General features: G+C 38.4%; 1 protein-coding gene across 1 annotated transcript; it reads right to left on the reverse strand.

Annotated features, from left to right (window-relative positions):
• Window positions 1-11,620, reverse strand: tmem44 (transmembrane protein 44). The gene is made up of 10 exons (XM_088913621.1): window positions 11,036-11,620; window positions 9,786-9,915; window positions 8,708-8,801; window positions 7,433-7,593; window positions 6,563-6,649; window positions 5,736-5,906; window positions 5,187-5,339; window positions 4,554-4,658; window positions 3,896-4,066; window positions 1-1,942 (listed from the first exon to the last, which is right to left on the reverse strand). Exons 1-10 carry the CDS (start codon window positions 11,215-11,217, stop codon window positions 1,718-1,720), a joined length of 1,479 nt encoding a protein of 492 aa, XP_088769747.1. The 5' UTR covers window positions 11,218-11,620; the 3' UTR covers window positions 1-1,717.
• Window positions 11,621-12,377: the final 757 nt, after the last annotated feature.

Here is a 12,377-nt window from a genome sequence, read left to right on the forward strand (position 1 = left end):
GTGACACAGCAAACAACATTTTAATTAATCCCATGGATTCCTTATACAATATATAATGCCGAACACCCATTATTTTAAGTGGATAATGTAAGAGTCACTTTAGAAAGGGTTAATTCTCACATTTAAATATTTAGCATCATTTGAGATTTGGTTCAAAAAACAAAATTCACCTGGAAATATATATCTGACCAGTAGGCTGCTGTTGAATTCAAATAGTTAACTGGTAAATGAACAACTGAAAGTTAAAGGGAGATGGACAGGACCTTGCCAGGGAAAACATTTTATTGTTTCTATCATAGATCACAGTCTAAAGGCCAATCTCCCATACAAGTACGGTCCACTTGTTTTTAACACTATAAATCAAGGAGAAAAACAACTGATGTTCTTTGCAGAGTTGCAGAGTGAGGCTCACTTTTAAAGTGCTCTCAAACACCAATCTGATCTACATCCAATAGAAGGACAAAGACTTTTTTTCAAGGTTAAGTTTATCTTTATTGTGAATTTAGACAACAGAAAAACAGCACTTTACAAAAAATGCTGCAATCTATTTTTTTGTACCAAAACGTCCAATCCACAAGTTAATACTAAAATGTCATATTCAAATCTTGTACTGATCTTGTGATCGCCATTTCACAAATGGTGCTTATCCCACAGCAATGATATATTTTTCCAACAAATATGCTGGGATTCCCTGAATCATTTATCAGCTGACAGTCAGGACAATTACATAAACATCTTTATGGGCAGCAAGGAATAACTTTCCGTAGTTCATAACAGGGTTTTTGACACATCAGGGTGTACTCAATGGTAGGAAAGCGGTTACTTCGATTTCAGATATCATTACTTAAATATTGCATTTTAAGTAAACTACAACTGAAAACACTGGAAAACAGGCGAGGTGGTTTGTTCTGCTTTGGGGGGTTTATGTTCTAAATCTCTTTCACAGATACCAGCAACATAATGAACAATAAAAATCAATACAGTGATATTCAGGGGCAATCTACTTCACCTATTCTGTTCGGGCTCAATTTCCTGCATTGTTGTAGGAGCAATCTACAGTACTACCCTCTACCTTAAAGAAATTTAATATTTGGCTGTTTATTAATTTACCCTTATCAAAGCTTCTTCTTAAAAGAAGAGCAGATATTTTAGCAACCAAATAAAGCTTTATTAAATCAAACTATTACTGGCGAGGAAAAACAATGAACTTTGGGTAGCAAGTGTCTGTCGCCACTAGCATAACTAGATAGAAAATGAACAGTTTCTGTATTTACCACATGAGCGTAAGAGATTGTAAAATGTCTCCAACTGGATTCACCATCTATTTTTTCCCTTGTTAAGGTTTTCAGTCCAGGGAAATTTAGAAAAAAAAATACATATAAAGATTCATATTATCAGCCATACAAATAATTTACACACATCTGAGTACATCCCACAATACTTGTACTGAAATTGAAAGATTACAGAGGACAAACATTGAGTGAATACTCATATAATGGATTTAAACAAAACTTCTCAAATAATAAGAGAATAGTGGTCATGATGTTCTTATAAAATAAAATGAAAAAAAATCACTGGACTGCAACTGGATTCTAGAATGCCGGCTAGATGCTGCCCCTACCACCACATGTAAAAACAGGAAGTACACTTTCCTCTTCTTTCATGCCAGTGAAGATAGTAGTGTTCTTTATTTGAATGTGTCATTAACAGTCATGTGTTAGTTGGTCATTGCTTGCCTCTCTTTCCCATAGTCAGCCAAAAGGGTAGGGGCTCCCTCATCGGCCATTGTGATGTCACTGTCGTAGAACCAGAAGTCCGATTCAGATTGGCTGGCAGGCATTGAAACGGGGAGAGCTGTCCAGTCCTGGAGTGGGAAGGCTTCTGTGTTTTTCTGTTGCTTATTGGCTTTGCTCCACTGCCTCTTCGTATCTTCAAAGTCCCACTGTGGAAAATAAAACATGAATTCTGTAAATGAAAATGCAAACATTCACTACCATGTTCTTATGTAAACTGAGCATCTATTCGTGTTTGTTTTAGGAAAAGTAGATTGATTACTGAATGCATTTTTCTCAGATGTGAATGTGACAGTTATGCCATGGATGTTCAAATTGCAAGATTTGAGCCCTGTTGATATGTGGGGATGTGTGTGGCATTTGGGATTCAGATATCAGTATACAGACACATGTTCTTCAGGCCCAGAAGAAGAATAGGACACAAAACAGCTTCTGTAACCTGGTGCAAAACATGAGTCATAGATTTGCAGTTTGCATTGTTTCCAACGGTGACCATACAACCTGCCCATTGATGACAAATGTTTATCAGCATAATGAAATTACCATGTCATCTCAGTTCAATGCTCTTTCAGCTCATCTGCTAAAAGATGTGTCACTTCCCTGATAGCACTCTTGCAGTTAGGATTATTTTTAATGCTCAGCAAAGTTGTCTAAAAAAAGCCTACTGTATTTTTTTTTCAAGCAGCATAAACAAGGGAAAATAATGTCAGGTATATCTTGTGTAAGCACTGAGAAGGTTTTTGAGAATGCACCATGAACATTTTTATGCAAAAAAAGAACTTGCTCAGTATTAAAAGAGCTGTCGCTGATTTGCAAGTGTTATCTCCTTTTAAAGTGTAAATGTTCCTAAAACTGAATATGTTACCAAATCATTGAAGACGTAGTAATAATCTTACAATTTTGTGCCACCCAAGTAAAAAAGTAAAATGGAATTAGGGTGCTTGAACATTTGCATTTCTGAGGTCAATAGAGAAACAATTTGCACCCCTGAACAAACAAAAATGTCATTGCACCAGCCTAGACAGGACATTCCTGAGACTGCTCTTTTCAATCCCTGTTCGAGAGCAGCTTTCATCTGTTTATCCCCTCTTATTGCACTACATACTTCAAAACCAGCAGCGGGTTTCTGAGGGCTGGTCAATTCTATTATTTCAGTGTGAAGCCAACCAAGTTCAGACGAGCAGGTTGAAATGCTCAGTCCCACAACTGAAGTTAAAATGATGGCAATACAGTGACCTGTATAATGATAAATGTGTTTTTGTGTTTAAGGTTAATTAAAATTACAAGTATTTTAAAATGCACTTATTCCACATAGGATTTTTTCATATCCTCAATTTTTATGTCAAACATATGCAGCATGTACAGTATATACTGATAGCAAACCCCTGACACTGAAGTGCTTAATAGAGCATCAGTTGTTGTATTATGCTACAGCCCCACCTACTGGAATAGAGCAGATCAGGTTTGACTCTCACTGCTATTTCCACAGTTGTTTCTTCTTGTTTCCCTGAAGACATGCAGAGGCGAAAAACTCTGTGTCAAGCTCCATTTAATATTCTTAATTCAGTTGTTTTATCAATTTCAGGACCTGAGGACTTTTAGGACAGCACTAGAGAGAACATATTTCAAATAAATCTGCATGTATTGTGATAGCTGGAGAGAAAATAAATGTTGGTCCCAGCAGCAAACAGACTGGGCATTCATGGGTCCTGCTGTTCCTGCTGGTGGATGGATGTAATTTTAAGAATTACACATAAAAGAGATTACAACAGTGTCCGAGATTCCTGTCTAGTGCAACTCATTACAGGGAAAAGCTAGTTAAAATCATTACTCATTCTGTTGAGTTAGCTCATCTGATCCCTCAGAACTAAACTCTGCTCCGATATTGTCATAAACAGAGTGAATAATGTTCTTGTACAACATGTATACAAACAAGCTAGTGTTTTTTACATCAGGATAAAACGTTTGTCATCACTGCATCTTAATAAGGTTTGCGGATGATTTGGCGAGTGGAACATGGGAGTTAAATTAACACAGGTGGCACAGTGGTGCTGCCCTGCCAGGCAGACTGAGGACACAAAGACACATCGCGGGGTTCTGACCTCAAGGCTTGAGCTCATGGATGTGTCCGTGGAGCTGTCCGAGGAGCATGTGACATCAGCGCGGATGACTTTCAGAGGAGGGGGAGCTGGGGGGTTGGTGTCACAGGAGCTCTCTGCCGAGAGAGTTTCCGTCGGGTTCTCTATGGAGAGGGGTAGGCCTTTGAAATTCACCTAAAAGCAAACACAGACAAGGCTTTACTGTACACTGTGACAACAGTGACTTTAAGAATTTCTTTATACCAATTTTATTTTTGGAAAGGACAGTTCATACCAGCACAGGGGAGAGGAAGACAAAATAGAAACATCCTCTGAAACATGCACTATAAGACCACTGATGTCATTCCATACTGCAAAACCACAAGGCACAGAGTGGAGATCAGCTGTCAAATGAAAGACTGACACAGCTCTCTCAGAGAACAATGTAAGCAGTCACCCAATTCAAAGACAATGGCTGCTGTTGTGTGGCAAATCAAAGAAAACCTGTCTGACCTTAAAACCACCTCAGCATCTCTTCAGACCATCAGTGAATACTGGTCAGTGTGGTAATAGCTCAAGACCATCTGTAACAGTGGAGCCTTTCACAAAACCACTAGGAACTTTAGACTTGAGGAAAACATTACCGTGGATACAAAACAATACAGTGGTAACCAAGGGATACCTCTTGCACAGGTTTAATGTTCACATCCATATACCGTCCTATTTCAGCCATCTTATGGTGGGTTCGGTTAGTAGGACGAATTTTGAGAGGAACCCAGTCAGAATGCTACAAAGAAACATATGAAGAAACAGATGAACCTGAGATAATTCCTCCAGAACTCTGTCTAGGTTTACCATAATGTTCAATGTATGTGAATATTCACTGTAATGTTTTATTTCTACACTTACCTTACTGATTCCATTACTATTAAATATAAAATAAAAACAACAAATGGAGAGACTTTAGATTCTGAAGAAGTACCTACAGCATGCAAACACGATACTGTGCCCTGGGAAGCACAAACTTTACGATTACTGGGAGAACAATTCAGTAACCCTTTCCTTTTACCAACAAGGATGTGTGGAGTTGTGTCTTTGTTGCTACTGCATCACAGTTTTACAGAGAAGTATGTCAAAATTTTATTTCTTCATTTTTTATTGGCCATTATCAACTCTTAATGTGTTAGATACAATCAGCTTTGGAGAAAGAAAGCTACATAAATCATAGAGGCACAAGTTAAAATAAAGAAATCAGGTAAAACTTAATCCAGCTAATTGAAGGAAATTGTGAGAATGGTTATTGAGGCTAACATACAGTTTTGTTCCTGCGTGGTCTCTCTTTAGTGCTGTAGGTCAGGTGTGAAGCAGGGTACCCCAGAAGTGTTTCTGTTTCAGGTGAGTCCAAGTGCTGGGGTTGCAGGGTCAGCTTGGCCTCTTTGTGCTTTTTATGGCAGGATATCAGGATAATCTGGCAAGAGTTAAGGGCCTTGATAAATGCTGACAAATCCTCAAAAGTATAATGTTGGACCAGGGTTTGGGAGTTTTACTACATCATGTAAACAGAAGTCCAAGAGGTCACTAGTACAGGGTTAAGAGGAAAGGAGTGCTTATAAAATACCCATGCTGAAATTAGAAGTACTAAGAACTGCCCTATGACTTTCAGTCTGGCAACATCACAAACATGTACAGGTATAAACCCAAAATGAAATATGTTAATGCCTGGGAGATGAACAAGTGTTTCAGACACTTTCACTTTCATTTCATTTGCTTTTGTAATCAAAAGGCGGATTTTCATGTAGTTTGTCCTTTTTTAGAAAAGAAATATCCACAAGGAAACTTTAGTAAAAATAACCATGGAGGATACAACGCTGTCAAAGACCGCAGAGCCCACAGAAGTCAGTAACCACGGCAATGCTTTAAGGGCAGACTTCAGCTGCATATCATGAAACACAATGGCTAGAGCATAGGAGACACTGGCCAAGATGCACACGGCTCTAGTAGATATCAGGACTGTAGAAGTCATCTTCCCTCGGTACTGGAAGAGAGTACAGCAGGTAAATATATTCAAAAACAACAGAAACAAACTTTGCTCTCAAGACATGAAGGAGATTTCTACCAGAAAGGAGAAAACTGGAAATGCTTGTATTGAAATAAAAAAATAATAATTCCGGTGGTTATACACTAAATTGAAAAAAATGAAAACATACTGTAGTAACTGGCAATTTGCATCAGCATATCATTTACCTGTGCTACAAATGTAAAATGGTGCAATACATTTTATTTCTGATCACAGAACCACAATTATGTATTCAACAATAAACTGTTGAATTTGAAAGTGGATACAGATATTTATGTAGCTTAGAAGCACTTAAGTGAATAAAGTTACCTTAACAATTAACAACGCAGCCTATTTTCTTCAGCCTGTAAGATCTGACAACACTGTAAATAAACAATTATATTTTAAAACGAAACAAAAAAAATCAATTTGGAAAGCAAAAAGCATCTTAGTCTGTTTTGGATTGTAGAAAGGGTGTCACAGTTCTGCCTTATATGTGTGGAAAGTAAAGGTGTTTTAAGAAGTACTGTACTACTTCCTCTCTGGATTTTTACACAGACTACATACAATGTTTCATCAGTATAATATCACAAATTACTGCAAACAATCACATTAAAAAATACAAGGGCACTCACTGCTCTGGAAATATGAGGTAACTTGGATGACAAGCAGATGATGAAAGACATGAGTCCTAGAGCATACCCTAGGATTTCAGTGTTATCCTGTGAAGGGGAAGAAAGTAAATCTTTGTCAAACCAGTTAATGTTAAAAAGTTCAGAAAATACTAAACAAAAAGGTATGAATATGGCACATATTGCATTTTGTACATTCTGGTACATTAACATTAACTCTTTGTATAATAAAGCAGAGTACAGAAATTTGCTCTTCTGGAGCTGACAGCTCTACAAGTAGTGCCAGACTATATTACAGAGCGCAGTGCTCCAACACAGTAAATGTTTTCTCCATCACACCATCCGTCATTAACTCTCTGTCAGTTACAGCTGGAGAGAAGTCCCGAGTCTTTTTTCTAATCTAAATATTAGTTTTTCTTTCTGCTTTACTTCTCAACTGCTTTCTTTCAAACTGTGCTTTATTCTTAGAACTGCCCCTTTTCTGATGATCAGAACCATTTGTAAGCTAACCTTTTTTTATCAGCTGTCTTAGAAACGTTTGTATGACACGCGTGTCAATTGGAGCACTTGAAAACACTTTCAGCTGAGGCCTGTACGTGCCCTACATAAAAAATGGTAATATTTGAGTTTACTTCCTTTGTAAGGCTGCTACGGTAATCTACTGAACTCCACTTTAATACATTTGAAAAAGGTTTTTGAGGTGATACTCACCAAAATAGCTGTATTAAACACACGCAGTGATCAATGCTTTCATATGACAAAGCATTCAAACTCTCTCATTCAGAACTGTGAAAATTGTTAACCTGCTGATTTTAACATGGCCTTAGCTGAATACTTCATTATTGTTTGGGAAATGAAGATGTTATGACTGACCTGGAGAAGGGCGTTGAGGAGGTGACGTCCTGTGTGAACTTCATCAGTATATTGAGGGTGCTGAGAACACCAGGTGACATACCCTGCCCCCAGTGCCAGGGGTACTGACACAGCAAAAAATTTCTGCCTCCTCCTCCTCCTCATGGGCCTTATCTTTTTGCCTGTGTTAAAAAAGACCCGACATGCTTAACGTCAAATATAACAACTCAGAAAAAACGAAACAATTAAATTCTTCATCCCAGTGGAATTTTCCCTTGCAAATTTCTTTGAATTTTTTGCTGACAGTTGAATATTGTTCTCTAGAAATGACAACAACACGTGCCATGCCTTTTTATAAAGGGGATAGGAAAACATAATTGCCAGCAGAGGCTCAGAGGAAGAATGAAACAAGGCGCTTCGGTCAATGAGCAGAACAAACAGCGTTAACAGAGGATCTTTTGTGTGCTACAGATGGTGCCACTCCCCAGTATCAACATCACTGAGCCCAGAGCAGCAGCCATTTTAGAGAGGACAGGGGGAATTCTGGGAGTCTGAATCAAGGTGTAGGAAGTGGCAAGTCGGGGGCGTTTGGGTAATTAGGTTGAAAAAAATTAAAACCCTTTTAATTGCATTTTTTCCTAAATCGTTTTTAAAGATGCGATACCAGACCGATTCTGCCCTCTCCTCTTTAGGCTTTTTTTGTCCACGCTCAAACAGTGGGGCACCTGGGTGGGTGATGATATGCAGTATTGCAAAATGGAATCTGCTTCTCTCTGGCCCAAACCGAGACATACATCACTAATTAAAAAACTGGTCACTGTACAATGAGGTGATACAGCTCTCTCACCACATACACCTAAGGCTAGATATTCTGAAAAACACACAGTCCTACTATTGAAGGTAAGACTGATGTGAAACCTGTACGGTTAAAATCAAGGCAGCTTGAAGACTCTGCCTGCACAATTTTCAACCTTTCTACCTGTAATCTGTAAAGTAACATGTTATAATCATTACATTGTATAATCTTGCTCTACCAGAAAGTATTTCTGAGATAGGCAATATTTCATTTCAAAAACAGGATTCCATTTATGCAGATGGAATAGTTTAGGACACCCATTGCAAAACATTGCAAAACACAGTATAGTCAATTCTTTCTGTAATAAACTTTGTTCTCTGACAAAATTTCTCAGTGTAGACCTGAGCCAGATATTAACTGTGTCTGCATACAAGTCATCTAATCGAGAACAGTACAAAAGATACCAGTGCTTACACAACGTTTTGCCAATGTACACATACTAGATTTTGACTGCCAGCTCCATGGACACACAGGGAAGATGACAAGAATGAAATGAAAAACATCCAGAACAGCCATGTAGACTCCCATGAAGATCTGGAAGTGAGACAAAGAGGCATACAATTAAAAAAATGAGAGGCAGGTAACCCAGGGCAGAAAGATTTATTGTTTTCAATCTATTTAGCTGATGCTTTTATCCAAAACAAATTACATGTGGACCCATTTATACAGCAGGACTTTATGCTGAAGTGATCTTATGAAGTACACTGAACCCTAGGAAGGATTTGAATCCTTAGCCATTTGGTTATAAGCCCAGAGATCTAGACACTGCTACTTATATCTAATAGAATCCACTGTCATAGAGCCTATCTGCCGGGACAATCGCCCATGCTTTTCGTTCTTTGGAAAAATGCATTACAGGCTTTCCTGCAAGCTACAGAGGAATTTTTAGAAGTATATTGACCATGTGATATTTCCTTTTTTTTTCCTTACACTTATATAGTGCTTTTCTGGACACTCCACTCAAAGCGTTTTACAGGTAATGGGGACTCCCCTCCACCACCACCAATGTGTAGTCCCCACGTGGATGATGCGATGGCAGCCACAGTGCGCCAGAACGCTCACCAGCTATCAGTGGGGAGGAGGACAAGAGTGATGAAGCCAATTAAGAGATTGGAGATTATTAGGAGCCCATGACTGGTAAAGGCCAATGTGAAATTTGGCCAGGACATTGGGGTAACTCCCTGGGATTTTTAATGACCACAGAGAGTCAGGACCTCGGTTTTACACCCCACCCAAAGGACGGCGCCTTTTTACAGTATAATGTCCCCATCACTATACTGGGGCATTAGGACCCACACAGACCGCAGGGTGAGCGCCCCCTGCTGGCCCCACTAACACCACTTCCAGCAGCAACCTTAGTTTTTCCCAAGGAGGTATCTCATCCAGGTACTGACCAGGCTCACACTTGCTGAGCTTCATACAAGATTTCTTTACAAGATATACCGATGATTTTTCCACTTCAATCTCTCTATACAGGACAATAAAGCGCTCGAACGGACTGGCTTCTGCCTTCAGTACCTGTAGGGTCAGCTGGTGGGACAGGAAAGCTCCAAGCGCGGCGCTCATGTTACCAAGGAAACAGTAGAATGCACAGAAGGCGGTGTCGCCAGGCTTCCGGTCTTTCCTTCTGCACTGAAAACACAGCAGCCTGTGACGAGAAAACACAGATGACCACATAGACTTCTACACAGGCTATGCATGCCATGGCAGTTTGTACCTGACAATGATTGTGCTCAATATTTTGTCTTCTTAATCTATTTTGTATAAACAAAACTTGGCATACAGCATGTAAAGAGAGACTGACACCGTATCACATCAGCCTATTAAAAAAACTTTTCCAGTAGGGAACACCAGCATGGCTCTGTATTTTACTCAGTTCAGACTATGCATCTGTTCTATTGATCCTGTCAGTGTTTTCTTCACATAGCACTTTGGAAAAAAAATAAATTACGTGTATAGGGTGGAGAAACAGTGTATTAGTAAAAGAAAAATGTTACCAACAAAACTTTAGGAGCTCTTCTATCCACCAGAAATACAGATCTGTATCTAAGAAAATTTCTAATAATACACTTTATTTTAACGGCACCTTTAAAGCTGGCGTCTCGAAGCACTTTACAGAACGACAACAACAAAAAGAATACTGTAGGAGCAAAGGGGTTTGTAACTTGAAACACTTCATTAGCCAATGGAACTGATTCTGTCGCTCAGACTTTCAGGTTGTCACTGTTTCTCAGTGCACCCAGCATGATTACTGTGGAGCCCGAGCCTATCGGTAAACATGCCATTCATAAAGGTAAAAACGAAATAAAAGAGTTTAGGAGTTAAGAAAGCTTTATTTGATTAAAATGTTTAAAATTAAAGTTCTTTATTCTGTGTAAATCCAAAATGTAAACTAACACCCAACAACTAGGCGTGTTATCATATTCATTAAATAATTAAACATACAAATTGATGCTTCTTAAATGTGCAAGTAGAAACAGAATAGTAACTAATTTACGCAGCGATCAAAGACAATGTTGTTATCTACTGTGATATTTGAATAACGGTAGAAAAAACAAAGGCAGAAATATTTGGCAAACTATAACTTCATAACATTTGTTTAGTCACCAAACTTAATTTTTACGTTGGCAAGCAAACCATAGTCAGTGGTTGTATTTTCTGAGCACACGTAAATCGTGCCAACCTTTTTTTCTCTTTTAAAAAATATTTTAAAAACAGTACTATAAGAACAGTAAATAAGGAAATAACACGGAAAGTTTGATACTTACAAACAATGCGCGATTACCCAAAGTAACGCCGAGGAAAAACAAAGCCAAAATGAAATACAAACATTCTTGTTTGCAAAGCATGTGGTTAAATAATGGGACCGCCACCAGGAACCCATCCAATCTGAGAAGTATCCTTGAGTTTCATTGAGCTGTGCATCAGGGATAGTTCGCAGGCTCCTCATCCTTCATGGTTTGAACTCAGCAGCTGACTATAAGACGGGTTTAGAGTAAAGTGCCGAATTTTGATATAAAACGTTTCTGTAAAACCTGGAAGCATTCCATGTCCATGAGACAAAATAGTGATTTACTTTGTTGTTAAATACCTTAATGAATGCTCCGTTCTTTGATGTACCGTTAAAAAGCACGTTTCACTTTCCTTGAGTTTGAAACACCTTGATAGCGAGAAACAAGAAACGTCCGGGTGCAGTTTCAAAGTTATCTCTAATAACTACTTCCTGAACGAAAACATATATACCGCATTAAAAAGAAGTGAAATGCTCAATAATAATAATAAAAAAATACGTGTCTTCACGGTAGTTAGAGTGAAGTTGTACGCTCCCCTTGGCGTGCACTGCTCCCTTCAACTTCGAGTTCACAGAGGTTATCCAATCACGGTGGCGATTTTTTGGGAATGTTCCTGCAAGACACAGCGCCGCCCTTGGCTAAGCACTATCACCAACCAGCTCACATTCCTCTGGTCTGACGGTGAAACAGGTGGAGGGTTCGGGATAAAGAATGCAGGATGAAGTACCGGGATCTGACAATCTTCGTGACTGCTTTTTTTAACCAGTGCTTTACATACAGTCTACAGCATAATTATTCATTGTGTTTTTGTTCTAGTCTGCGATTAAAGACCATTCGCACACCGACAATTATTCTGCGTAATACCTGTATTTTTACATAACAGAAATATCACTTTTTTTATTTAGACACACTTAATCCTGGAAGGAGATTGTTTTCAGTCCTCAGATTATGTGAAACAAGTGGAAAAGTGTCTTTTTTATAGACTAATCCCTAATTATAGCTGGACATTACCTACAGTACAATCTTTTTGGATTCCACATCTACAGTACTGACAATTCAGAATTTTTATTGTGGGTTCATATAATTATTTTTATATCATTATAACATGAATCTTGGTCGCCTGTAAAAGCACATTCTTTAACACCAAGAAATATTTTATTTTAAATGGAATGAAAACTTTTGTTCCATTTTTCATTTGAAAGGATGGCATAAATGTTGCTAGCAACTAACCTATGTGTACAGTACATATCCATTGGGAAGAAAGAGCTCTCTTACTTTTAATACTTCTTTCAAATTAAAGACAAAAAGGAATGCAGTA

The sequence above is a fragment of the Atractosteus spatula genome, chromosome 4 (assembly GCF_055471065.1).
Source record: "Atractosteus spatula isolate fAtrSpa1 chromosome 4, fAtrSpa1.hap1, whole genome shotgun sequence".
NCBI lineage: Eukaryota > Metazoa > Chordata > Actinopteri > Semionotiformes > Lepisosteidae > Atractosteus > Atractosteus spatula.

Coding starts and splice junctions, on each gene's coding strand:
- tmem44 (XM_088913621.1), bottom strand. CDS start 11,217: ATGAGGAGCCTGCGAACTATCCCTGATGCACAGCTCAATGAAACTCAA. Junction 9,916..11,035: donor TGGGTAATCGCGCATTGTTT/GTAAGTATCAAA, acceptor TTCTCGTCACAG/GCTGCTGTGTTTTCAGTGCA. Junction 1,943..3,895: donor CCATGAGCTCAAGCCTTGAG/GTCAGAACCCCG, acceptor TATTTTCCACAG/TGGGACTTTGAAGATACGAA.